The sequence below is a fragment of the Falco cherrug genome, chromosome Z (genome assembly GCF_023634085.1).
Source record: "Falco cherrug isolate bFalChe1 chromosome Z, bFalChe1.pri, whole genome shotgun sequence".
Lineage (NCBI taxonomy): Eukaryota > Metazoa > Chordata > Aves > Falconiformes > Falconidae > Falco > Falco cherrug.
The window spans coordinates 2954726-2981953 of NC_073720.1; the positions used below are offsets into that span (position 1 = coordinate 2954726).

At 43.9% G+C, this 27228-nt stretch overlaps 1 protein-coding gene across 2 annotated transcripts in view; it reads left to right on the forward strand.

The window, feature by feature from the left end:
• The window catches only part of MYO5B (myosin VB), a 148950-nt gene extending 122424 nt beyond the window's left edge, over positions 1 to 26526 (forward strand). The window contains exons 27-39 of one of the 2 annotated variants that reach the window (XM_055698330.1): positions 4733 to 4984; positions 5793 to 5890; positions 12022 to 12099; positions 15321 to 15519; positions 16357 to 16450; positions 17683 to 17826; positions 18926 to 19077; positions 19419 to 19508; positions 21496 to 21646; positions 22804 to 23089; positions 24186 to 24360; positions 25329 to 25409; positions 26224 to 26526. In XM_055698330.1, the coding sequence (XP_055554305.1) occupies positions 4733 to 4984; positions 5793 to 5890; positions 12022 to 12099; positions 15321 to 15519; positions 16357 to 16450; positions 17683 to 17826; positions 18926 to 19077; positions 19419 to 19508; positions 21496 to 21646; positions 22804 to 23089; positions 24186 to 24360; positions 25329 to 25409; positions 26224 to 26376 (1953 nt within the window). In that variant the 3' untranslated portion in view covers positions 26377 to 26526. The remainder of the gene's footprint in view (positions 1 to 4732; positions 4985 to 5792; positions 5891 to 12021; positions 12100 to 15320; positions 15520 to 16356; positions 16451 to 17682; positions 17827 to 18925; positions 19078 to 19418; positions 19509 to 21495; positions 21647 to 22803; positions 23090 to 24185; positions 24361 to 25328; positions 25410 to 26223) is intronic. The other variant, XM_055698329.1, reaches the window with a different exon arrangement.
• Positions 26527 to 27228: the final 702 nt, after the last annotated feature.

The following is a 27228-nucleotide window of genomic DNA, read 5'->3' on the forward strand; positions in this document are numbered from 1 at the left end:
TGTTGTGTGACTGTCAGTCTAGGAAGAGCTGAGGACCCTGTGAAAAGCAAGGAGCACTTGCTTCCATTGCCAGAGTGAGAGGCAACCCCTAGCCCTAAAGGAAAGGATTTTGCCTTCCTCATAGGTAGGTTGGCCTTAGGAACCACTGAAAAAGAGAGAAATACAACTCACTGATGTTTTCCCCACTTCTGAATATAGGGCACTGCCTGAAGCCTCCCTCTGCAATGAAAGTGACTCACTGCCGATTCTGAGCACTGCTTTTCCCTCCTTCCCCCATGACAGCTGCTTCTGTGACTATAACAAAGCTCTTTCTTCTCTCTATTTATTCTGCAAACTTCTCTCTCAAATATTTGTATGATCTCTGGCTCCTTCAAGAGTCTTGTGCAATTAAATTATTATTTATTTCTTTTTGCCAGCTTAAAAAGTCTTTTATCTTGGGGAACTAGGCTGAGGTGTCTGAAAGCTTACACGTGGCAAACTCTTCCTTTGGATGCTCTTGAGTGGTTTATGAGATACTGACAGAGGAGGAAGGAATGTTGGTTTTGATGAACCACTGATACACTATATTTTGGAAACTGAGAATCTTTAGCCAGGTTGGAAGGTCAGAAGGTTTTAGAAAAGGTGGCTGCAGTGTCTTTTCAGAAACCAGTATATTTCCCTGAAATTAACCTGAATTTTGACCTAGGTGAGGTGTGAAGACTGTTGCTGATGCAGCCAAACAGCTCCTCGTGGTGTAGGAGTCTTGCACTGGATGGGGAAAGAGATATTTGGATAAGGTCATGAACAACCCAGAGTTTAGTTTGGTTAAATATGAGTAAAAATATATAAATACAATAAAAATGTAAATGTATTTGTAAGTACATGCATTATTTTAAAATAATGCATACGAACAGCAGTTTAGGTAAATGTAATGAATGTGGTTATTGCTGAAGAGCAGGTTTTATTGGGGGTTAAGGGTGTTTCTGGGTCTTGTTCAGTACTCTGTGTCGTGAGTCTTCACTGCCTTCTGTTTGCTTTTGGGTCCCATTCAAGATCTTTTTGACATGCACAGCCCCTCGGGCAGGATGATACAAGGTGTGATTGTTAGTGGATGGCCATATAGGCTTGTTTTTTTGCAAACAGCACATGATGTGCCACTTCATATTTGTCTGCTGTCATCCAGCTTTGTGTCTCAGTGTAATTGTCCTGTACCATCACAGCACCCACGATGGCAGGGGTTTTGGGATCAGTTTTTGGTGGGGAGCCTGTTCTTGGAGCAGCTTTTGATTGAGATGCGAGTGAGGCACAACCTTTCCTTAGAGAGGCTCATTTGGATAAGGGTGGGTTGTTTGTTCTTCTGACACTGCAAAGAAATGTGAGAAACTTGGGCTAACACTGATATATTTACAGTAGGTATGAATTATGCATCCTTTGTGATGGATACATTGAGTTTGCAGTAGATGCTGTCCCAAAATATGCCCAGCCAGGTGTTTGGTTAGCCGTGATGCAGGGCTGGAAGGGTGTAAAACATCTCCCTGGGAGGACATAAGTCCCCATGTCATGCCTGTATGACAAAGTTCCCCAGTGAAACATTATTTTCCAGCTTGTTTCTTCAGGCTGGGGAAGTGGGAGCAGGAATGAAGGCAGGAAGGAGTCCTTGCCCTGACTCTATGTTCCTTAGCAGGAGCACAATGCAAAATTCAGTTCCTCACTTTTCACGTAGCTGGGATGTTTGTTTCGTCCCTTGGACTTGGAAGCTTACAGGAAATGAGCTTCTAGAGGATTTTATTGTCTTTTCCTATCAAGTACTAGAAATGGAAGAGATGGCAAATTCCCAGCATGGCAGTGCTAACCTCTGATTTACACAGGCTCATACTTTACCCAGTGCTGCTATATAAGCCCCTTCCCAAAGAATGAGGCTATTTCCATCACGGTTAGTGCTTGGGTACCCCTTTCACACCTCCGTAATGCTGTACATGTTGGGGACAAGTGCGAGTTCAAGTTCAGGATGCCCTGACTGGATAATTTGTCAAATAAATAACCGCTATTTGACTATGGCTGAAGAGTGAGCATTTCTTGCAGCACAAGTAGAAATCTCCCTTTCCACATTCAAAGCATTTTATTTAGGCTTCTGTTCTGCCATCGCTGATGCTGGTGCAAAAAGGGCATATGGGCAGGGGACAGTAAATATCTGGCCCATATCTATAGGTATTTTAACATTGCTCCACGAAATGCACCAAGAAAGGAGTAGGGAATGGATTTATGTGTGTAAACTCTGAAAAGAGGCAAGGGCATGGGCTCTTGGGATAGGGTTGTTGGTTATTGCTTTTTTCCTGATCTTCCCAACTTTGTTTCTAATCAGAGCACAGCCTGAGGTGACCCATCCCTGGATTTAGCAGTGTGGCTGACCCTTTCATAAAAACAAAGGAGGAGGAGGAGGAAGGGGAGGGAAAGAAGAGGAAAAGGAGGCGGAGGAAGGGGAAGGGGAGGGAAAGAAGAGGAAAAGGAGGCGGAGGAAGGGGAAGGGGAGGGAAAGAAGAGGAAAAGGAGGCGGAAGGGAGGGAAAGAAGAGGAAAAGGAGGCGGAAGGGAGGGAAAGAAGAGGAAAAGGAGGCGGAAGGAGGAAAAGGAGGGAGGGAAAGAAGAGGAAAAGGAGGGAGGGAAAGAAGAGGAAAAGGAGGGAGGGAAAGAAGAGGAAAAGGAGGGAGGGAAAGAAGAGGAAAAGGAGGGAGGGAAAGAAGAGGAAAAGGAGGGAGGGAAAGAAGAGGAAAAGGAGGGAGGGAAAGAAGAGGAAAAGGAGGGAGGGAAAGAAGAGGAAAAGGAGGCAGAAGGAGGGGAAAATAAAAGCAGATGTCTTACCCAGAAATAACAAAAATCACGGTGTCATTGTGTAGAAAAGCTTTCATCTTACCCTTCAGCAGTCTCAGCATGATTAGAGAAAAGTGGAAAGCAAGTCGATGCTCTGGGCACATAGCAAGAAGAGTTAAACCCAGTTTGGTATCTGTTTGACACCATGTGCATGCTTTTCAAACTCTTGTTTTAAAAAACAAATAAAATTAAAAAATAAATAAAAAGGGTTGTCTCTTACAAACTTCCTGTGCTGAGCTGTGATTAGTGTGGATGTGGAGGAATTACTGGGTCTAATGCATTTATTATACTTTTTTTCTCTTAAATGACAGATGGTATAAAGTACCTGAATATGCTCCGTTACTGATGGTGTTTGTTCAGCTAGAAGTATGCTGGCTGTCCACATGCCAGATCAGCTATTCTGTTCACACCTCTGCTGTGATAAGACATGCTATTTATAATTTTTAAGGATTTATAATTATAACACCCATTTCCTATGGAAGCGAGGTTTACACAGCTGTGCTAGCTACACACTGTATAAATTGTGCAAATTGCCCATCCCCCCCAGCCATTTTTAGATTCATTAGCTCACCTCAGCTAAACTGATAATGAAGCAGATCTCCCATAGATGAGAGAGATTGTGCAAGAAAGCTGTGGAAAGGCTCAAAAGGCAGTGGGGGAGAGGGGGAAGCACCTGGATCTCAGTGGGGAAAGAGCTTGTGCTATTTTAGACACTAGAGAATCCACATGGATGGGGGTTGTTCCCTAAGAAAGAGCTTGGCCCCAAGTCAGCCAGGCACCAGACATTGTCAGCTCACTTACAGATGTCTTGTTTTTCCCATGCAGTAGTTGGATATGGATCCTGTTGGGTTTTGGCGTTGTTGGAGAGGTCTAGGTGTGTGGGGACAGGAGGGAGCAGTCCTGGGTGCTACCATGGATGGCACCTGGTGATGGAGGATCTCGTGCAAAGAGAAGGTGGGTTGTTGGGATTCAGGCTGTGAGCAGAACCCCGGGGGTCTGGCTCCCCCCTTGTCCATGACCCAGAGCAAGGACTGCACCATCTGCAGGAGCGAAGCTGCTCTTGATCCAGCTGGGATGCTCCAGGCAGGTTTTGGGTGCTGGTAAAGAGCTGCCTAATGTTCTGTTACCACCTGCAAACAAAGCTTCCTGGTAGAATACTGAAATAAAGGCTGTTGCTGCTGCCAGATTTTTATTCTTCTGTCTTCTACTGTCATACCAAAGCAAATAAGCCCTTCAGTTGTCTTGGCAAACACAGCGATGCTCATGCATCGTTATTCAGGAGAAGCAGTTGCCGTCAAACTTGTACGGTGTTGCCCCTGCCTGTCAAATGCCAGCAGCTGATGAGACATCGGGTGAGAAAATCCTCCAACTGCAAACATAGCACAGGGGTGGGAGAATTATACAATGTATGAGAAAAGAAGCTGTAGTGGGAGTTCACACAGCTGTAGCTCACCTAATGGGATGCCTGCCATGATGAAGGGTAATGCAAATTGGCATCTTTCAGCTTATCTAATGAATATGAAAGTTAAGCTAAACATCATGGGGTTTGTGGTGACTTCTTGATTTAGAAGGAAAAGGGAGGGAGAAAAAACAAACGTGTTTGGCTTCTCTAATGACTTGCTTTTGTGTTTAAAAACAGTGTCACTGAATAAAAAAATCTCCCTGTGTCACCTTGTATTTTGTTACTAAGTAGCAGTAGGCTACTGATTACAGCAAAAATCTCTGAACCACTCATGGCTGGCCTGGCAGCGAAATCCAGATCCTGCAATGAATTGATTGTTCAGCTGTGATCATCAGTAATTGAGTTACCTTACAGGCCTCTCAGAAGAGGATGAGGCTCTGCAAGAGAGTTTATCTAAATTGGTTAATGGCTTGGTGTTTTCCAGAGGCAGGAGCTGGAATCAGAGAACAAGAAGCTGAAAAACGAACTCAATGAGCTGAGGAAGGCTATCGCAGACCAAGCAACCCAGAACGACTCATCCAGCGATATTCAGGACAGTTATAACCTCTTACTGAATCAGCTGAAATCGGCCAACGAGGAGTTGGAAGTACGGAAGGAGGAGGTGCTGATCCTGAGGGCACAGATTATGAAGACAGCCCAGCAAAAAGAGATGGCGACAAACTTGGTAACTGAGAGGGTAATGGATTTTGTTTTCCTTTTCCCACTCTTGTTGCTGGGAATTCACAGACTGCCTGAGTGATGCTGTTTCTGCTTTGGTAGGCTCTGGGCAGCAGGATGGCACGGAGAGGTTATAGAAAGTTCTGCCTATGGATGAGTTGTAGTCCATGACATCATTTCAGACAGCTCAGGGCTGTATGTCCCAGGGTGATTTTTACTGCTGTAGGGTGCTGGAGCCCATACCTGATGAGGTCTAGCGAGCCCATGGTAAGGAGCGACTTCTTCAGCCCTGCACCAAGATACGATGGTCTGAGATGTTCCCGGTGATGTTTTGTGACAACTAGCTTATTCTGCAAAGAAATGGGATGGGGGGAGAAGAGCCTCTGGACCAGATTTTGCTCACTTGATGCTGGAGCAACTGTGATATGTTTCTACTGACATGTAGGCAAGAAGAGAGCCTGTCTTACCAGTCATTCAAGGGCCTTTTGCTTAGATTCGTTCAGATGGAAGAGTATGTTTTCTGGAAACTCTCACTTGGGCTTTTTAACTTACTGCCTTGTCATTCCTCGAGGTTTTGGTATGTTTTGTACTTCAGACCACACACCCACTTGATCTCCTTCCCAGGTTCACTGCATCCTCCTTCCATCGCCTAATCTCTGCTACTGTCTGTTTTCATGTGTGTGAATTCATAGAAACTCTCTAGTCAGATGGATGCTCCGAGAAAGCTCTGCTCAGGATTGCTGGGATTTGTTCAGTATCAGGGACTTCGAAAGGCAGGAAGAGATGTGCAGGATGTCACGCTGCTGTGTTTTGCATGTTGAATTTAGGAAAGCATCACTACCAGTGCCAGCTCGCCGAAGAGTGACGGGCACACTGATCAGGAGGATGTGACTGAAGCCTACCAGTGCATGCGCGAGACGAACCGGTAAGCATGGCCCAAGTATTTCCAGCAGCAGGAGGGGCTGACAAAAGTGTGAGGGATGGGATCCAAACTAGAATTAACGACGTGTTTTAGAGAGTTACCAGCTTCTGGATTGTGTTCTGGGCCTGGGGTCAAGAATGGGCCATAAAGATGAGACTGAAGGCGCATGTCTTGTAATGGGTGAGGAGCCCTGCTGGGGGCGGTGTGTCCCCAAAGGGAGGGGAGATACTGGGCAGGTAGAAGAGACACCATGGAGGTGAGCAACACTGGATTTTGACTTTGCTTCCAGTACATATATAGTAGTAGGACTAGGATTTGGGATATATTTAAGAGTTACTTATTTCAATTGAGTCCTTATACTGTGCTGGGAATACAGCTCGGTTCCCTCTTGTTTTCCTGGAGAAAAAGACCGTGGTGGCAAACCAAGCTGATGAACACACACTGTATTCTCTGGCAACACCCACATTCTTGATTTTTCTTGCATCTAAACAGAGAGTTGGGAACATCTGTTTGGTTACAGGTTTACCATAGCGAGGTTTAATATTGTGAACATGTGTCTGTCCTTACAGTAACAATGGGCTAGAGCAATCCCTGCAGCTATCCAGGAGGACATTAAAAAAAAAAATTAGTATCGTGCAAGAAGACAAAATGATATGGCTTAAACCGCAAGATGATATATAAAGCAAATATTTATTTTACCGCAAGGAAATCGAATGTTCATCATCTTTTGTTTTGACAAATACGATGTTTGAGGCTTTTTTCCAAAATAATTTGCATTCAGCAAGGTACTCGGAAGACCTAGCTGTTGTGGATTAAGGGCTTTTGATAATACAGTATACTTTGCCACTTTGGAAACTGGTTGCAGAAGGCTGTTAGCAGACCAGGCTGGGAAAGACCATGACTTAATTAGGATTTTGTTCATGCCAGTACGAATATGAGCAAAGGCATGCATGCGCTCTTTGAATGCAATATGAAAAAACATGAAGAGTTGATTAACCCTTTCAGAACTGGATGGCCAAAAAGGTGCAATGGGAAATCCGCGTGCCTGGATTGATGTGCAAAAATACAACATATATAGCTGTACAGTCAGCTTTGGTCATTGTGCCTGTGCTATATGTCCCCCAAATTCCTGCCATAGTATGGGCTAGATTTTTCTGAATTTTCTTCTATTTTACTTCTTGTAAAAGCTCTAGGAAAACCTTGGAGAACTCCTGGTGTATGTGTACAGAGACAGGCTTCCTGGAAGGGCTGGGTTCCACATGCATTGCATTTAAAGATACTTTAAAACCCTGATGGCTGGACTGAGGTGCTGCCCACACTAGTTCCGCCAGCTTTCACTTCTGCCCGGGGACCTGGAGGGGTGGGGATTGTTAGGGTCCAGGGCTCTTGTGGCACTGGGTTCTCACCTGGGCATCATGTCTAGCTGGGTCAGGACTAGTGTTTATTTTTTTTCGACTTGTTGCCATTGAATATTTGCTTTTCTGAAGTGAACTTGCTGATGAAATTTCTGCCCTTCCTGCAGTAGAGGTGATGAGATTGATTTAAACATCACCTTTTTGTCAGTAAACCGATGGAGCTCAGTGTGCTTTGTACTGCAAGGTGTGGGGTTTGGTCACTTAATGAATTCTGTGGATTTCTCCTGTTTCCTTCCAACTTCCTCCTGGAGCTGTGGGCACTGGTATGGGGTGTGAAATCCCACTGTTGGGCACAGCTATAATTACTCCCTTAACTTCATTTTCCAGTGTGCACATCTAGGGATGGTTAGTTTGTGTTCAGGTGTTGGTAAAGGAGCTGGAGTCAAAGTAAGAGTTGCTGCTTCCATAGGGCATGTGTCTGCCCAGGCTGTATCACCAGTCCCCAATAGTAATTGATATTTGGTCATCCTGGAGTACATGTTGTCCACTTTCTCCGAGCCTGCCAGGAGACTCTGGTCCTTCTTCAGGTGTTCTGGTTTCCAGACTTAACAATTACTGCAGGGAGAATTGAATCAAACACAGGAATCATCAAAAACAATCAATCATAAAAAATGTTACAATGATCTAATTTTCCTCAAGAGTACAGCTGTCTCCCTTGCGATTGCGCAGGTGAGTTGCGATTTAAGAAGTTCATGTGATCAGGTCTTGGTGGTTTGTGGCCTCTTGAGATCTGAGAGGGGCAATTTGCGGTTTCCAGGCTGTTCCCTATTAGCTCTCTCATCTGCCTCATATGAAGCTTGGCTGGAGCTTGGCTCCTGTAACACAGTGGCTCTGTGTACTATCAGCCTGATTTTCTGCAGTGATTTATCCAGTGGCTCATTAATCACCACCTGCTTCCCAGTTATATGGTTCCCTGTGCATTTGTTTGTATATTGGATTGGTTTATAAACTGTAGGCTTGAGTTGATGGCAATAAAACAGATGAAAACAAACGCTCAGGGAGCATGGATTATTGTATTTGTGGCTATAAATTAATATGTCCTCCCCCCAGTGCAAGTTTGCATTCATTCTTATGCAGTGCTATACCCAAGTGTGTCAGCATGAGAAATAAAACTGCTTTGTCTTTATAATCTTGATCAATAAATATTTTAATGGAAAGCTTTTCTGGTGGGATTGCAGTTCTGAATTGGGATTAATAAGCAAGAGCCACTTTTTCTCCCACCTGCGCTGCAGGAAGTGCTCTCATCCCTCTTTACCCCGATAGCTCTCATTCCGCGGGCTGTTTCTAACTGAGGTGGATGCTCTTCCACTGGTCCAGTCTGATCAATGCAGTAAAACCATGGTCCACCCATGGGTCACTCCTAACTTGAAGTCATCATGTCTTAGCTATTTAGGCTGGGGAGAAAGCATGGCTTTATTTTGGTGGGAGACAGACCTTTTATTCACTCTTTGTCTAGATATATATATAAAAAGCCAGGACTTTTAATTACAGCAGGAGGAAATCAGGAAAACTGCCAGGTGCCACTAACGCTGCCCACATTGAGATTCTCTTTCTCCACGCTGCTCTCAGAGGAAAGCCCTTCGATGCCAGGTCAAGAGGGAGTTTGAATTAAAAGCAGCCCCTTATAAATGCAGCGAACTCAGCTTGTTTTCTTTTGGGTTTTTTTTTTGTTTGTTTGTTTGTTTTTCCCTGCCGACTTTCAACTGCTAAAGGGAAAAACATGAAGTTTCCAGCTAATTTTCTGCTTCAGTAACTGAATGTAAAGCTCAGTGGGCTTTTTGTTCCCTGTTTCGGTTCTTGGGATCTTTCTTTCAAGCCTGTTTGATCTTGATGGAAACGTAGAGCCAACAAAAGAGCAGGTGGTGATGTTAGAGATAATAACCTGGCAGCTCAAAGCAGATCAGGCTTAGTCTTTGAAATTAATTTCTGTGCTGACTTCCAGGTGATGTCGGTAGAGTGCACGGGGATTTTTGTGCTGCTGGGTAAGTCCCACCTGCAGTGCAAAGTGAAGGGCTGATGCTGGTTTCCCATGGAGGACGCTTTTGCAGCTGGAAGAGGCCATAGCATGGAAAGGGTTCATATCTCTGCTTCCCACTCTCCAATGTGTCTCTTACCGCTGCTTCCCACTCTGTCTTATATCTAATCTGTGGTGTGCATTAGTTTTCCATTTAGTTAAAATAAAAAAAAGCATATCTGTGTTTGAAAATGAAATGCCCCTTCTTTATTAAGAGATGATGATTATCTGAAGATGTTAAAATTAGCATCTCTGGGGTTTGGTGTATGTGCATGTCCTTTAAGCTACTTGCATCAGGCTGCTGGGGGAGGGGAGGGAGGTGTTTGGGCAGGAATTTCTCTTCGATCATGGAGGCACTTTGCCAACGGCAGGTCGCCAGCTGCTCCCCCAGACCTGTACCTCCAAGATAAGGATAAAGGAGAAATGAGGCTTTGCAAGTCATGCCCTTTCAACTCCTTTCAGCCTTATTTGAGAGAAGGTTTTACTCAGCATTTTAGGAAATTATTTTGGCGCATACTAATTAATCTAATTAGCTTGAAAGGACCCCGATTGACTTTTAATGTCTTGGTCAATATGGGCTTCTGGGAGAAGGGGATCTCTGATTTCTGAGGCACTGCTGTGTTGACGGACATGGACCAAATGCTTATTTCCCAGGGCAGTTTTCCCTTAGTATAATGGCACCCCCTTGAGCGGATTTCCTCATTTACCGCAACGCATACAATTAAAAAAGGAAAGAAGGCTATTTTTCAAAGGAGGCTATCCAGGAAAATGCATCTCTCAAAAATCCTGCTCATTGTGTTACTTCCCAGGTCACTGACTTGTAATAAATAGCAAGGATCCTTCCTGCTTTCTTTCATGGTTCTCAGTACATCTTCTGTTAAGGTTATCTGAACAAACAAACAAAAAAACCCCTTACTAATAAACCGATCCAAATCAGACCAATAAACCCTGTATCTGTCAGCCTACAGACCCTTTTGGAAATGTGCTGCGCATGGGGTAAACCCCAAGGTTTAATTTAAATTTGTATATACAGCTTTAACAGCTGAATTTTCCAAATGTTAATGCATGAAACTTTTGCTAGTTTTGAGAAATGCTGTGCTCCTACACCAGGATGGAAGGGATGTACAAGCTGTCTGCGGTGGTGAGACATCTCTTGAGCCCTTTGGTGGGAGTGCTGCAGCACCGCACCTCTCACGGCTTTCCTTGTGTGAAGATTTGCTGTAGGAAGTTTGTGTCTTGTGCTTTTCCACTTAAATATGCGGAGCTTTCACTGCCAGTGAATGGCATCTGCTACATCTCTTTACAAAATAGGAGATGTATATTGGCTTGGTGGTTCTTTTTTTTTTTTGTCTGAAAGTTTAATGATCTATTAAGTGATTATTTTTTTTGTGGTTATTTGATTTTTCTATTATTTTTTCCAAAAAAACCCCTATTTTCTAACTGACATCGAAGCCAAGTGAAATCTTACTGTAGCAAGTGTTCCTAGTTAGGCTGACCGCTCATTTTTAATGTGTTCAGCACCTCATTAAAGAAGATAAATAAGCTTCCTGCCTTTTATAACATTTTTTTTAAAAAAAAAAACAACCAACCTATCAAAAGGAAACTTTTAATATTAAAGTGAGATGAGGCTTTTCTGGGCATTTTTCTGCCTGGATGCATACGGCGGAGATTTGATCTCATATGGATGGAAGGAAACAAACATCCAAGGGGTGTTGGGACCGAAGGTTGCCCTGAGGAAAGGCTCATGTGTTTGACTTAATGGCTGAGGAGAACCTTAACTGAAATAGAAGAAATTTATTTTAAACTGGTGGAAGTTGCTGCAGAAGAAAGAAAATGGAGAAACTGGTCTTTAAAATGTCTTACTGGTGGAATATGCCAGAGCACAGAAGGTCTGGGACGGAACTGTGCCAGGCTATCGGTGTACAACAAAATACGGGGTTGGGTTGTGTTTGCACTGTGAGTTGGAAGTGTCTGGGTGCTGTTCCAGCTCAAAAATAGTTCCTTTTTTTTTTTTTTTTTTTTCGGGGCGGGTGGGGAGAGGCAAGAAGACTTTTTTGGAGCTGCTAAGGATCACTCTGTACTTTTCATTTCACACCATCTGTGTTTGGACAGCTTTTCCTTACCCCTCATGCAAACTTCTGCTCTCCTATTTATCCCCCATGGTCCTTGTTTCTCCTCCCTGGGTTTAAGCATAAGGTTTTAATGAGGATCTGAGCTAGCTCGTGTTGCCTGGGCTCACCAGCTTTTCCTTGCTATCATATGGGAAACAGTTTAACCATACAGAATCAAAAACTCGGGCCTTGGCCTCCAGGAGTTGGGCTTTTTGGTAAAACCAGTAACCACTCAGGAATGATGTTAACCTGCCAGGAGGTTGGATTGGGTGATCTGGAATGATCCCTTCTGACCTGCATGATTTGGGGTTCCTATGTTGGCTGCAGTGGGTTGGGGAGGAGAGGGCTGTACGAGGACACATTTCACAGCTGGCAAGGGAGGAGAAGCTCCACTAGCCAGGGGTGTCAGATGGGGCATGACCAGGGCATGGTTCTCCTTCACTGTGGTGGAAAAGTAAATGCATAGTAATGAAAGTGTGCTTTAAAAAATAAAACCGAATTAATAAGGGTTCTGTACCTTCTCCCCTTCCATTGCAATTGACCTTTTGTCTTTCTCTGTCCTCTTTGTTTCCTTTTTCTGTCCTTTATTTCTAGCAAGACTGAGGACTGGGGGTATCTCAATGAAGATGGAGAGCTCGGCTTGGCTTATCAAGGTTTAAAGCAAGTTGCCAGGTCAAACACTTTCTTTTTTTCCACTGCTGCTTCTCCCTTCTCTTCCTTTCACTTGTCCTTCTTGTTTCTTTCTCTTCCTCTGCTGTTGTTCTCTATAAGACCTGTTGTCCTCTATAGGAGCAGCCAGAGGTAGGATATCCAAACTGGAGGAATTTACATCATAGTGTGGTTTGGGTTGGAAGGGACCATAAAGACCATCTAGTTCCAACCCCTCGCCATGGGCAGGGACACCTTCCACCCGACCAGGTGGCTCCAAGCCCCATCCAGCCTGGCCTTGGGCACTGCCAGGGACGGGGCACCCACAACTCAATAGTTGTGGATGGAATTGAGACCTTCCTCTTAAAATTAGGGAAGTCACTGCAATTCTAATTGGGCATTGCCTGGTGGTAGCTGTTGTGACTAACGTCAGAGCTGTGATTCAGTAAGAATTATGTTAGGTTAATGGGAAATTGTATGATAAAGGTGGCAGGAAGCTGTACTCTCCAGGAAGGCAACCCCCCCCTCCCCCCCCCCCCTTTTAGATGTGGGGGTTTTTTCCTGAATTACGCTAAGATACGGTACCTCCCTGAACTGTTTTCTCCCAGTCCTTGACATGTCAGAATTGGAGTCCCCATGCTTGTGTTGTGATGCTGTCTTCTTTGCATGCTTCTGGGGATTGTGTGCTCCCATCCATGCATTGTCTATAGGTATAAGGAGGAAGGTGCATGGTGGATGCCACAGTGCCATCCTTCCAAGGCTTTCCCTGTGTCCTGGTCTGGTGGGAAAATATCCCAGCGGGACACACCGGGGCAGTACCTGCAGCCGCTGTACGTCCTGAGGAAGCTGGTGATTCTGTAATGATCTCTCATCTCCAAGCTAATGAACATCTAGAAACACAGCTAGGCAGAAGGACTGCTGGGTTCTTCCCCTGGTTCAGCCTGGTGCTTGGAAGAGCAGATAATTAAATGTTAATCAGCCTGTGTTCTCCTTGCAGGGTGGTTATGAGGTGCCGATGTATATGGTTTTTATAGAGGATGAAATGAGCTGATTAAGGATGCTATGGAGAGGAAAGTTTAAAATATTTTTTATAGTCTAAAGTGGTTGCATCTCAAGATACCAGAGTAAAACCAGACAATAACAGGAAAAATATCAGCGATGATTCATGTGGTTTTTCAAAGCAATGTAGGAACTCCAGTTCATAGAAGGAGCATGTTTTTCTGAGGCTGGCTCATGGCTAATCTGAACTTATATGAAGAAATAAAATGAAAATTAAGTACTTGATGCTTACTTCATGGTAGGCAGGTACTTCCCAAGCCTATTAAGAATATAACTCCTGACATGATTATGAGGCTGTGTGCATTATTTCCCGTGTTTCTGTAGTTGGAAAACATGCTTTTCTGTCTTGCTGGAATGTAGGAGTAGAGGTAAAACAACAACAACAAAAACAAAAAACCCCAAAATAAAACAACCCTGGAGAATGATTAATACTATGATTAATACTTTTCATCCTGAAATTTTTCATAGAAGGCATGTGTTCTTTTATGCAAGCCCTGGAAAAAAAAACAAACCAAAAAAACGACAAAAAAAACCCACAACAGCAACAACAAAAAAATGCTTAATTGTTCCTGCAGGGAGACAGTTCACAGGCATGAATCTCCACGAGTTTCCCAGTGGACCCAAAAGAGTTGTAGCTTTCTCCTCACTGGCACAGCTCTGTGTCTGTGCTTGTCCTGGGTGTCCTGCCAAGCTGTTGACACCAGAGTCTTCCTCGTCTTTAAGGATTGCTGTTTGCATCCGATACTAGAAGAGATGAAGCCCCTGAGCCAGGTGTGTGGCTGCCCGTAGCTCTGCTGAGGAGAGCACATCCATGAGCTACAGCAAGGACATGGGCTTGGTTATCCCCCTGGATCATTCCTCCTCCTTGCCACCATTGCCCAGTGTAATCTGGGAGTAATACTTTGCAGTTTCTGGCTTGATGGCCCTTCCTCTGCGTGTCATACCTTCTGGAGTCACTTATTTTGGTCTTCTTGAAAGAGCAGGTGGAGATTTCTGTTAAGCAGAGGGTAGGAGTTACCCTTAAAAAATTAGTTACTGTATCACTTGCCAGGTTTATCAGCATGCCCATCAGCATGAGTGTGTGCAGGAAAGCAGTTAGCATCTCAGTGATGAATTATTCTTCTGCTGGATTAACAAAGGCATGCTGGTTTAGCAAATGCCTGGGTAATACATTAACTAAATGTCCTAACCCTTTAGGCCAGCGTTTCCCACTCCCCCACCCCCCCAGGGGTTGACCTTGTGCACAGGCTCAGGGCAGGGATGGAGGGAGAGCTGCTGTAGGGGAAAGATGGGTGGGAGAGGATGGTAGGGCAAATTTTTAGAGAAAAAATTGGCTACTCACTGAAAAGTGGGAGAAGGGCTAGTTTTGGTGACTTCTGTCAGCTGTGTATCATGGCATTTGTGTTTGTATATCATGGAGTACAAGGAGAGAAGTCTTCTTTCCTTCTGGTGAAGCCAGCAGCAACAATGAGAGCAGGAACTGATCAAGATGATGGAAAACTGCCCTGTGCATTGTTTTCTGCGGGTAGTTTATGAATGAAAATTGAGAAATACATGAATATACTTCTTTTTAAGCAAAGATAAGTAGCAGCTCTACAAACGACTAGAAGGAATGATGGGTTTCGCCTTCTACCTTTCTTGAAACTCCTAGCAGTAGCAAATGAAGCCTGTGGCAGTCCAATTGAACAGAGTCATTTGCAAGACATACAGTTCAGTTTTCAAGAGTAAGAACTGATGTTTGAAAGGGGGTGAGCACAAGAATAAATGCCCTTCAAGCTGAGCTTTCAAAAAAAAGCCTGTAAGTGTTGATCTGTACCGCTCTCTTGCCATGTATTTGCTTTTTGCTAACGGGAAGAGTAAAGGAACCCAAATTTGTGATACAGTTACAGAAAAAAGGGAGTTCCTGATTTTTTTTTCTCCCTTTTATTTAAAAAAAAAACAACCCCAAAACAAAACCCACAAAATTTTGATCTCATGTCTCTAATTTCAAAACTATTTAATCTGCAGCATAGCAAATGACAGATTAATGTGGCAATAATAGCTGTAGCACCACTTTGTGTCAGTTTTATAGGGAGGTTGACCAGGAGCATCTCCTGAGTTAGCCGACTTAGAAGGATCTAAACCCAAACAATGGTTACTACCATGATGCTGAAATCACAGTCTGATCAATGTGGTCCTTTTCTCAGGTTGCTGGAAATGCAGCTCCAGGATCAGAGAAGAGAGCATGAGCAGGAGGTAGAAGCTCTGAAAAACCAGGTGGATGTAATGAAAGAAGAGCAGGAGAAACAGCAGCAGGCTTTCCTGCAGACCTTGCAGCTGTTACCAGAGGCCCAGGTGGAGTTTGGACTTCAGCAAGAAACTACACGTCTCACCAGTGAAAATCTGGTAAGAGGCTGAACTGAGTGCACAGCCTAAGGAAGAGGGGAAAAAAACCAGGGTGAGAGAAAGGAGATGGGAAGCATGAAGGGAAAGGGGAAGTGCTGGGGTCTCCCCCATCCCTCATAAACTCTCCGCAGAATCCTTCAGCATCTCCCACTGGTGCACTTGGGAGCGCTGGTACTTGGCCTTGAACCATTGTTCAATGGCTGTATGACTCTTCTGACTCCCTAGGTACTTCATTTTTTAAATTTTTTTTTTAAGCCTGTCTACTTTGTGGCATTGCCTACCAAATGAGATTGCTGAGGACCCCCGTACTCTTAATTATGCACAAAAAGACAACATGATCCTTTTTTCTTACTGGGATTTATTGGGAATGTGGAGGGGCGGTTGCCACTCCAAAAAGTTGGCCTGGATGATGATAAATTTTCCCTTTCTCACTCCTGTACCTGTGTGCAAGGTCTGGAATGACTGTTGTTCCCTCCTGAGTTCAGGTTAGGGCTTTTTGCCTTTCTCAACAACTCCGGTCTCTAAATAGTGTTGGAACTGTTTTAAACATCATTAACAGCCAGGAGTAAAATGGATTGGGTGGTGTTTTGTATTGCCTGCTGTAGCCTGCTTCTGGAAAAAGCAGGCAGACGACATCCACAGTCTTTGTGGTTTCGGTGAAGGTCTCTCTGAGTGATCCAGGGCCAACATGGCTTTTCTACCAGGATGCTTACACTGTGCAGTAGCAGTGCATAGACCAGACTGCCAAGTGACCCCAGCCTCAAACTCACCCCAGATGAGTTGGTTTTGGGTTTAGTTATTATTTTTTCTTAACCCAATGCATCTTCTGTTTTTCAGGCTCTTAAAGAATTGCTAGAGAAGTTGGAAAAGAATGAAAAGAAGCTGAGGAAGCAGCTGAAGATTTACCTGAAGAAGGTCCGGGATTTTGAAGGTGACTTGGCTGTGGGTAGACATTGGGGTGGGGGAACAGCACTCTGGTTTTGCTTTGTCAGCCAGCTTTGGAGAGCTGCAGGATTTTTCTTTTTCTTTCTATTAAAGTAAGATTTTTGCTCATTCTGGCACTTAACTTGCACTAAGCTCTGAGCTCATTGTTGGCACGACAGCAGGGACCTGAGAGTCCAGATGAAGCTCCTAGGTCATGCTTCGGCTGCCTTTGAGCAAGTACAGCTGTGCTGCAGTAGCTTTAGCTTGTTGATGGCGTTAAACAAAACATTGGAAGAGGGTCCATGAAGTGATGCAGGGTGAGCGCTTGCTGGAGGTGTTGATCTGATGATTGGCGTACCAGGGTTTGGAGGGTAATTAAAGAAACCTTTTTGCTGTCATTGCTGTTACTGCTTTGACCCAAGCATGCATGTATATGTATGTCATATAGAGAAGGAGACCAGTGGCTAGCAGGCAACTGTTCTGATCTGGCAATTTTTGAGGGGGAATTAAAACCACTTAGGATTAAAATACATATGTATATTCTGCTTGATCAGAAAAAAAATCTTAAATGTCACATCTGTGTTGTATAGAAGGAGCTTCCCATTCACTGGAGATGCCATGATTAATCAGAGAATCCCATTCTCAGGAGCTAATTTTGGAAATCTAGGCATTAAGTGAAATCAAGCTGAATAACTGGAGGATTTCCATGGCTAGCACAGCTGGTCTCTGTCAGCATAATTTGCATGCAAGCAGCCTGCTGCTTACTGCAGTATTTGCATGCTGGTCTCTTCTGTTTTATTAAACTTTTATGGAAGCGCAACGTTTGACGGTGTGTCACCGCAGTTTTTGAGCTTTACAACCAGGCAGAAGATGTGATGCTTAGGTATTTTTTCATTGCCTGGCTACCTTTTTTCTCCTCTGTGAAAATCATACACTAAAAAAGCTTCCTGTAAGGTTACTATCTTCTAGCCTGTGGTTCCTTGGAAAATAAACGACAACTTCATCTTTTCCTCGTTAGGTCCACTTTTTGCATTCTGTCATTCATTCAGAGTCAGAACTACTGCTGACTGGTAATTCAGGACCTGGTTCTTTATATTTTTGTAAGTCTGTCAAAGCTGATAATGTTATTAGGAATTTAATATATAACGCTTTGACCTGGTGTCTGCTCTAAGGCCAATGAAGGGCCTGAATAGTCCTTGATTGCCAGGTGCCACCTTTTGTGCTCTTTTCTTTTCGCAGCAACCCAAGCCATTGTACCGATGAGGGGGAGGTGGCATGAGCATAACATACAAGTTGCTGTCCAGAGAAAGGAGAAAGATTTTCAGGGCATGTTGGAATATCACAAAGAAGATGAGCCACTCCTCATCCAAAACCTTGTTACAGGTGAGGAACTTGCTCTGCTCCTGTTCCTGGCTCCTCCTCCTCTTGCCTGAGAGAGTTTGTAAACTTGAGAGCTCAAGACAGGCAAATAGATTGTGTCAAATTAATCCCTTTGGGGGCTGCCTGTTTTCATTGGAAGTGATTTTGGTATGTAAAGCAGCGCAGCACTAAGCAGATAGACCAGCATGGATATTATCCTTAGGAATAGCAAAAAAATGGAAAATGCAAAAAGGAGGTTGCAGTTTTTACAGCAGGCAGTAACTTGCTGAGCTTGATACAACGTGGTAATAGATGGGGAGGGCACAGCAAGGGATAGACCACAGGGATTTTGCACAGCAATGAAACAAAGGTAGTTGGTTTATGAGATAATAACAGATAATAAACTTGTGAGCTCTTTCACGCTGAAAGTTCTGATCAGAATTGCTGCAGCATTCCCTTACTCAGCGCTATTAGAGAAGTCAGGCTTCCCTGGCTGAGTGTTGGTATTTGCCATCACTCCATAACTGCAGCAGAATCTAGTGAGGATCTAAAAAGTGCTCAAAGAGCAGTGTTAGCCCACTGATGTGGTCTTTGATGTTCCCCTCATCAGACAGGCTTTTTCTTTAGGGGCTGCAAATTCCCACATCAGCCATTAGGATTCAGTAGCTTGAGGGAAAGAGTGATTTTACTATGTTGTGAATTTGGAGGTGGGGGTTTATGACCTGTGAGAGGTATTCCTGAAAGCTTCCTGGAGCTTTTTTCTAAGGTTATTTGTGTGCTGCTTGGGTAGGCTTTTACATGGTAGAGAAGATCTAATGCTACCTGCGCATCCGTAAGGTGTAACAGGACAGTGTCACAAACTTCAGTGCAGACGATGCTACCCTCCTGAGCCTTAGTCCTGCGGCTCTGCTGCTTTGGCTGGCTCCAGCAGGTCCGTCTGTCCTGCAGTTGGGCTTCTGGTTATGTGTCTGTGCTGCAGGGAGGGATGCAAGCTGCAGAGATGAAATCTCATCTTCCACAGGGCTGGGGGGAGAGGGGTTTGCCTGGGTACATCTCCAGCTCTGGTGTTCCCTGCTTCACGTGGCAGTTGGTGAATTTTAAGATACTTTAAAAAAACTTCTAGATCTCAAGCCTGAGGCAGTGTCTGCTACTGTTCCCTGCCTTCCTGCCTACATCCTTTACATGTGCATCAGACACGCAGATTACATCAACGATGACCAGAAAGTGCACTCCTTGCTCACTTCCACTATGAATGGCATTAAGAAGGTGCTGAAGGTAGGTGTCCATCTGTTCTCTCTTGTCTTGGGGTTGAGAATGGTGCAAGATGGTAATAACCATGTCAAAGTATGTGATGTTCAGCTCTTATAGCGATTCCCAAATCAAGTCAGTCTTACGGCTTCACTTTATGTAAGGAGAACTACGATCTTAGCAAGAACATTTTGCATTCACAGATTTTAAAAAAATATTTGCAGGGAACAAATGGCTAATACTGCACATTCTCAGAGAGAGAGCTTCCTGATTCTGGGTGGGGAAACTCAAAAGCACTTTGTCTTGCTATGTCAGCAGCACCTGCTGAAGGGGGGGTGGTCTCACATGTTTTAATTTTGTTCCTCCAGAAAAACAGCAATGATTTTCAGATGACGTCGTTTTGGCTGGCGAATACGTGTCGCCTCCTGCACTGTTTAAAGCAGTACAGTGGAGATGCGGTAAGAAACTCGTTGTTGATCTTGAGTATGTTGGCATTCCTCCAGGAAGGGTCTTCAGGTCTTCTGGGTCTAGTGACTTCCCTCTGGTAACGACATGGGGTCATCTCTGCCTTTTCTCTTTTCGTTAATTTGGATATAACGTGAGGCAGTTCCTAGAATTGTGGTATCACCGAATGGTTTGGGTGGGACGGGACCTTCAAAGTCCCCCCAGCCCAGCCCCCTGCCATGGGCAGGGACACCTTCAGCTGGATCAGGTTGCTCAGAGCCCGTCCAGCCTGGCCTTGGATGTTCCCAGGGATGGGCCATCGGGCACCTCTCTGGGCCGCCTGTGCCAGTGTCTCACCATCCCTAGCGTAAAACATTTCTTCCTTCTGTCTAGTCTGAGCTAGACTAGAGGTTCATGGGCCATTGCACTGAGACAAGACATTTGAGAGCTGAAACCAAGACCCTTCCAACAGAACATGTACCAGAGTATTTTGAATTTCATAGCCAACCATGCGCCTTGATTTGCCTGAGCAGGGGATTTCCTTCTGGTAGGCTGTTTTGAAGGCTGTTCCCCTGGCTTTAGTAGGTCCCGCAGCTTTTCATTACCCAAGATTTTTAGACAGGTGAAAACTGTTCCAAATTTTGTGATTTTTATTCTGATTGTTTCTACTTGACTTTTTTTTTTCTGTTCAGTTCAACTAGATCAAAATAACCCTTCAAGAGAGCAAAAATGCATAACCACAATGTGTGATTTCAGAAGGAAATACTCTCATTTCTTGCTGCTTCAGTAATATTTCATAAACTGAAATACATTTTGTTACAACTGATCCCTTCCGACAAAATCAGATTATCGTAGTCCTCTTAGTATGTTACGCGCTGTCATCCTTACAGTCATATGTTCTGGGTATCAAAATTTTCAGCAGAGCCAAATTATGTCATTTCTCATTTAGTCTTGATTTGTGTTAGATATAGTAAGCAATCAAGCTTTAAGAATAAGTAAAAAAAATTTCATGGAATCAGTTTAACTACTCAGGTCATTCACAAGATGATGGCTTGTGTGTAAAACCTCAGTGCAGGACCTGAAAAGTTAAATTAAAAAGAAAAGTTATTTAGACAATTCTTACTAATATATATGCTCCTGTTTGCCCTCTTCTGCCTGAGTGACAACATTACATTTAAAGAAAATTACTTACGGAAAACGACAGGGTAAAAAAACCAAAACAACCCAAACTTAAATTTCACATTCTTTGCCATTATTTACTGTGTTAAATGAAGCAGCTATTTACAAATTCAGTTGATAATTTGGTGCAAAAAACCGGGGGCGTGTGTGTGTGTGTGAATCTTTCTGAGAAGTTTCCAAAATAGTGTTACATTTAGTTTGAAATCCAACCAATTTTTAAGAAAACAGGTTAAAAAGAAAATCCCAAGTCTTGCAGTGCAAAAAGCACTTTTTCATTGGTGAGGTAAATATAGAAATTCTGAAGTCAACTCAAATTATTCATGTTGTATTTTTGCATTTTACTGGTTGGCAAACAACGAAGACGGTTGCAGAGTTCTCATTTTGACACCAAACTGATAACACTGTATGAATAGGCAATTAAAGCGTCTGTGTTAATTACAAAATTAAATCATTGCAACTCACAGGGATAAATAAATAGCTAGAAAAAGTTTTTCAGGGACTGAAATTTTCTAGTTCATATATATATATATTTTGCAGTTAATACAAAGGTTGATCCTTGTGGAAGTTAAAATGAAAAACTTACCGCTAATGATGCTTTTCTTCAAAAAGCATCCCTCTAATAAAAATTTGTGAACAAATGGCTGAGTAAATCAAAAGTGATTTATGAGTCTTGATCTTTTCCATAATAGAGTAAAAATGTCCTTTGGTAACATACCTGGATATATTGTATATTTTAAGTTGTTTTTTTTTAACTAATACAGTGACTTCACTGGACTAGAAGTGGAGTAATGAAACCGGGTGTTTTAATCTCCTCCTGTTCAGGGTTTCATGACACAAAACACACCGAAGCAGAATGAGCACTGTCTGAAGAACTTTGACCTGACCGAGTACTGCCAGGTGCTGAGCCACCTCTCCGTCCAGATCTACCAGCAGCTCATTAAGATATTAGAGGGCATGCTCCAACCCATGATCGGTAAGTTTGTAGCACATTAGCTTTTAGGAAGGTGTTTTTTTTTAATTACCTACTCAGAGTGTTCTTCAGACCTTTGTAAGGTGCTGGCATGACTTCTCGCTGAAGGAAAAGCCCGCAGCTGCTAGAGAGAAATATGCTACACTAAAAAAAAAAATTTAAAAAAAAATCTTGGTTTGAAGCAGGTCCTGGTGTAAGCAGTGACCTGGAGTTAGGGAAGCAAACCTGGATGAGTTTTTATTTTCCCCCATGATATGCAACTAATAGGGATGAGGCTTATTTCCCCCATGATAGAAAATACCTCCTTCCTTTCTGTGAGGGAAGTGAGGTGGTGCTGGTGGTGTCTCTAGGAACAGTGTTCCCCTCCAGACCAGGTTCATGGTTAAGTTCTTTATGTGGAAGTGTGCATTATGAGGGAGGAGAGAAATGGGAGGAAGAAAAAGCTTAGCAAAGACCTTGTTTTGCAAGGGTGAGTCAGTATAACAAGAGTTACCTCCCCAGCTACATCTGTCCTCCTCCTTGCTAAGCTAATTGAGGGTCTGTCCTCAGTGCTTTGTATTTTCTAACTACTGGTGTTTCCCTTGAGCTCCCAGCCTGGACTCCTGTCTGGGACTGTTTCCCTTTACCCTCCAAATGTCATTGCGCAAATTCTGGCTGCATCTGGTGGCATCACTGCGTGTACCTCCTGCTCCTTGTAGAAAGTTGTCCCATTCCTCTATCAGTCAGGCTGTAAGAATTTTATTACTTTTAATCTATCTTTATTTCTCCCAATCCTTTGAGCTAGTTAATCACTTTGACTGCAGAATTTAAGGCTCTGTGGTGGGTATAGAGGGAGAATTGATTACAACTCAAAGGAGAGCTGTTCCCTGTTTCTGCAGCATGGTAAGTGATTTCTGTGTAGTAACACCAAGGGGCAGGGGGGGAGGCAAGGCATGATCTTACAGATATTTTTGTGTGCTTCAACTGTTTCATATTTTCATAGTAAACTAGTAATCTGTGGATCAGTTCTGCTTTCAGATCTCCCAGTGTCCATCGTGGTGCATCACTGAGGCTGCTGCATGTTTATGACTGCCCACGAAGGGACCAATTCTTACCTCTAGTGACTGTTAGGTGGATGCAGGCTTTTTTAGCTCATTTCCCCCCCCCTCCCCCCTTTTCAGTGTCTGCGGTGCTGGAAAATGAGAGTATCCAGGGGCTTTCGGGTATCAAACCGATGGGCTACAGGAATCGTTCCTCCAGCATGCCAGATGGTGACAGCTCCTACAGCTTAGACGAAATCATTCACCAGCTGAACACATTCCACAGTGTCATGTGTGACCAGGGTCTGGACCCAGAGGTTGTGCAGCAGGTCTTCAAGCAGCTTTTCTACATGATCAATGCTGTCGCCCTGAACAACCTCCTGCTGAGGAAGGATGTCTGCTCGTGGAGCACGGGCATGCAGCTAAGGTGGGACGGGGATGTACCTGCTTAACGAAGTTTTGTTGATTTTATAAGGTAGTGGAAAATAGGAAAATAAAATGCAATAGTGTAAGTGAGGGGAGAAACTGGATTCAGCAGGAGACCGATGCAGTGCCCGTTAAAGCTAACGCCCATTGTGTAATGTCTGTGCAATGCAGTTTGCTGTGCCACTTGTGAGTTAAATGCATGTTACAGTAATTATCTCTGGGGTGGGCTTTCCCCACCCTTGCCTGAGCGGGAAGGCTGCACAAAGACTACACCAGGTGAGGTAGGATGGATTGCACGTGGGATGGAGAAGTCTGTGGTGTTCTCCCACTGCCATGTCCGCGAGTTTCAGGTAACAAGTGCTGTGGTGCCGAAGGCTCCGATTCCGCAAGTGGATCTTAAACAGAAACCCCTGTTGCTGTGCGCCTCTGGCCTCCTGTGAGCTGCCCGCAAGCGGCAGCACAGGCATCTGCTGGGCTGAGATTAGGGGCCTGCCTGCCCCGTCACTGTCTTAGTGTAGTGTTGTAATAAGGATTAAAAATTGAAAGGACAGCTAGCGCAAACCTGCCAGAAAGGGGCAATGAGTATTTGTCAGCCCTGGCATAAATCTATCAACTTACTTCTCGGAGCAAATTATTTAAACCTTCCTTCTGTTGTCCTCTGCCCACAGTGGATCTTTACATGTTCCCCTTGAGCCTGAGAGTGGGCACAGGCAAAGACATGTTTTGTGTAGATGTTTTCAGAGGTCCTTGGGTACCTTGTAGGATTTTGTTAGCATTTAAAAGATTTTTAAAAGTGTAATTTTAGTTGACTTTGGAAATTTGAACGAATCTGAACGCTGTAGAGAAGCGCATCCCTTGTCCTGTTAGCTGTTACATGGCTTGTCTATTTCTAAGGTACACAGAGTATGAATTTTGCCAAGTTGTTGAGTATTAAGCTTTGGTCTGGTTGTCTCTTGCCATGGGTATTGCAAATGTGCATCACAAAAAGCCACGTATACCAGCACTGCTACATACCTTAAGTCTCAGAGAGGATTTTTGAAATGCTACATCTTATTTCTTGACTTTCAGCTCACATCTTGTCTTGTTTTTTCACCCAGGTTTAACATAAGCCAGCTGGAGGAATGGTTGCATGGGAAGAATCTGCAGCAGAGTGGAGCAGCACAAACTTTGGAGCCCTTGATTCAGGCAGCGCAGCTTCTGCAGCTGAAAAAGAAAACCTCAGAAGATGCCGAGGCCATCTGCTCCTTGTGCACATCGCTCACGACCCAGCAGGTAGGGAGCAGGGCAGAGATTTACACCAGAGGGTACTGCTAATTAAAGGAGAGGGAAAGGGTGGTCTCCTGGAGCCAGCTCTTCACTGCCCCAACTCAGTGTGCCATTCGCACAGTGGGGACAGCTTGTCCTTTTCAGGACAGATGTTAGGTACTGAACCCTGTCAGAGATGGTCACCATGGTGGCTCCTCTCTGGCAGCGCCTCTGATGGTGCTGGAGCTCCAGAAGTCGGCAAAGATGAAACCCAGCCCTGAGGAGGTCATGGTATAACTCAGAACTTTGGGATTTTAAACCCACCTGTTGTTTTTTGCCAGGGTCTAACCTGGCTAGGTCTGCAGGATGCCCACCAAGGATTCACATTCGGGGCAGGAGACTGAGAACTGCCCACCTAGGCTGGCTGGCTGGGACCTCAAACTTTGAGACTCTGTTCCAGGAGGATATAAACTCAGGGGTTTTTGCTGCTGGATTGCCTGGCCTTAATTTGATGATGTTGTAGGAAGGGAGAAGTGAGAGGTGTGAGCTGATCTCCAGTGGTTCGTGGAGATCCTTTCTCCTGTATCTCTCATCGCCCTGTCTTGAACATGTGTTCTTGAGAGAAGCCAAGGGGTGGTAGGGGAGGAGCAGGAGTGAGGGAGCATCAGGAGAAGTGTTGTAGAGGTGACATCAGAAGTACTGGGAAGTGGTCAGCTGTGTCACCGTGTGCCAGCCAAGTGGAGTTCCTGTATAAAGCTGTTGTTCAAGTCTATTCCCAATTTACAAACGTTGCTGTAAGAAGTGGCTTTGACAGGTCCACGGAGGCTTACAGCAGGCAAAGGAACACCAGGGTGATACTTGTGCTGCTTCTGCTTCCCAGTAGTGTCATGGGACGCTTGTTATGGCCGTATCAAGACAAAGGGTTGGTGGTGCTTTGTATTCTGAAATAGTTTGGCTTCTCATGACTGTCTGTAATCCTATTTTGTTTTCAACAGATTGTAAAGATACTTAATCTCTACACTCCTGTGAATGAGTTTGAAGAACGTGTGACAGTAGCTTTCATACGAGACATACAGGTAAGTTAAAGGGCTGTAACGTGGAGGAGGTAGTGCTAATGACATCTGTATTAAAATCACTACTAACTCAGGTGTTTTGTAATAAGCATGCTGCTGCATGTTGTCCTGAATTTAGTTCTCTGTATGTGCACACACTTACTTGCAACATAGAGCTGCAGGGATAACCAGGCTGTTAATCACAAAGAGCAATAAGCACCTACGCTCCCAGCTCAGCTAACCAGCTCTTTGGTAGCAAGGTGACTCAGAAGTAAGGTTGCAGCAGTCAGTGAAGCATTGGTGAAATGGAGCTGCTTCTCTGATACAATCAGCTACTAAAGGAAAAATAAATAAATTAAAACATTTTTTAATGCTCTCAAGGAGGAGGCAGGAAAAGGAAACAGAAATGTGTTCAGCTACTCCTGGAATGTGTCCCCATCGCTGAGCGGCTGAATCAAAAGTGGTCTGCGGGTATCATGTTGGTTAATGGTTGGACTTCACGATCTTAAAGGTCTTTTCCAACCTAAACAATTCTATGCTTCTGTGCAGTGCTGCTGCTGCTGTGCAAGGGGATCATGTCATTTCCAAGTCCTGTATCTTGCTTTGTGGTCATGTAGAAAACATAGCCAGGTTCTTCTGAAACAGTTTCTTACCACCTGTGTAGAAGTTGCTGTAAATATTTGCTCAGAGGTAGGCTGCTGCACCAGAGAACAAAATAGTTCTGTTTTTTGCAGTATCTCTAAAATTGTGTACACTTCTCAAACCTTTGATGACATTAAACATGACAAATGCAAAGGCAATAACTGATACTAACTTTTTCTTCTCCCGCACCTCATAGAAGCACTTGCAAGAGCGCAATGACCCTCCACAGCTGCTGTTAGACTTCAAGCACATATTCCCAGTTTTGTTCCCGTTCAACCCATCCTCCATAACCATGGACTCTATTCATATCCCTGCTTCCCTCCACTTGGAATTTCTCAAGAAAGTTTAATTAAGCCCATCTGTCATACCCAGAGACCTCCAGCAACAAAAGAAAAGTCATGAAAGGAATTTAAGGAGCTCTTTAAATGTGGACCAAACAGGCTTGCGGAAGAACCAATAAATGGATGTGAAACTGTACAGTAAAAAAAGAGACTGATCTCTATGTGATTTTTTTTTTTTTTGCTAATTTGCAGCTCAGAAATAAGGATACTTGAAATGTAGATTTATTTTTTACTGCTTGATTTTACATTGACATAGTTCAAAGCCCATAATCACTAACAAAAAAGAATGGTGAGTGGGAGACAGCTTTGATCTTTGCAGGTGTCTATGAAGAAATGAGTTAAATCTAAAATGAAATCTGAAACACCTATGCTGCCTTGAAGGATGTAGTTTGTCTAATAGCTGCGTGGGTTTGGATGTATTAATAATGGGACATGCAATTCTGCCTCCTGTTCTTGCTAGTAACTGCATCATGCTAGTGAGTGGAGAAAGTGAACTGCAGAAGGTGCAAATATGTATTTATCGTGCCATTTAACGTAACGGGCTTGGACGCTGCTTGTTTCCACAGTGTCAAATTTGTCACCAATTCTATGTTTGAGAAATGCTGTTGCTCCTCCTAACTACACTAAGTACATCTGCTTCATAAGAATTTGATTAGATTGGCAGTTCAGACTTTCTTCCTTTACCAGATTTGCATTAGTGACTTGTGAAGGTTTTGTCCTAGTGAAATAGTATGGAGACAAAGGGACTGCCTTAGGCCTCCTGCTTCTAGTGTAGGTGAGTGTCATCCTGATCCCTACTGTTGGCTTTCCCTCTGCTTTCAAAAGTGAAAAACTTTCCTCCAGTGTCTGTCAAGGTTCCT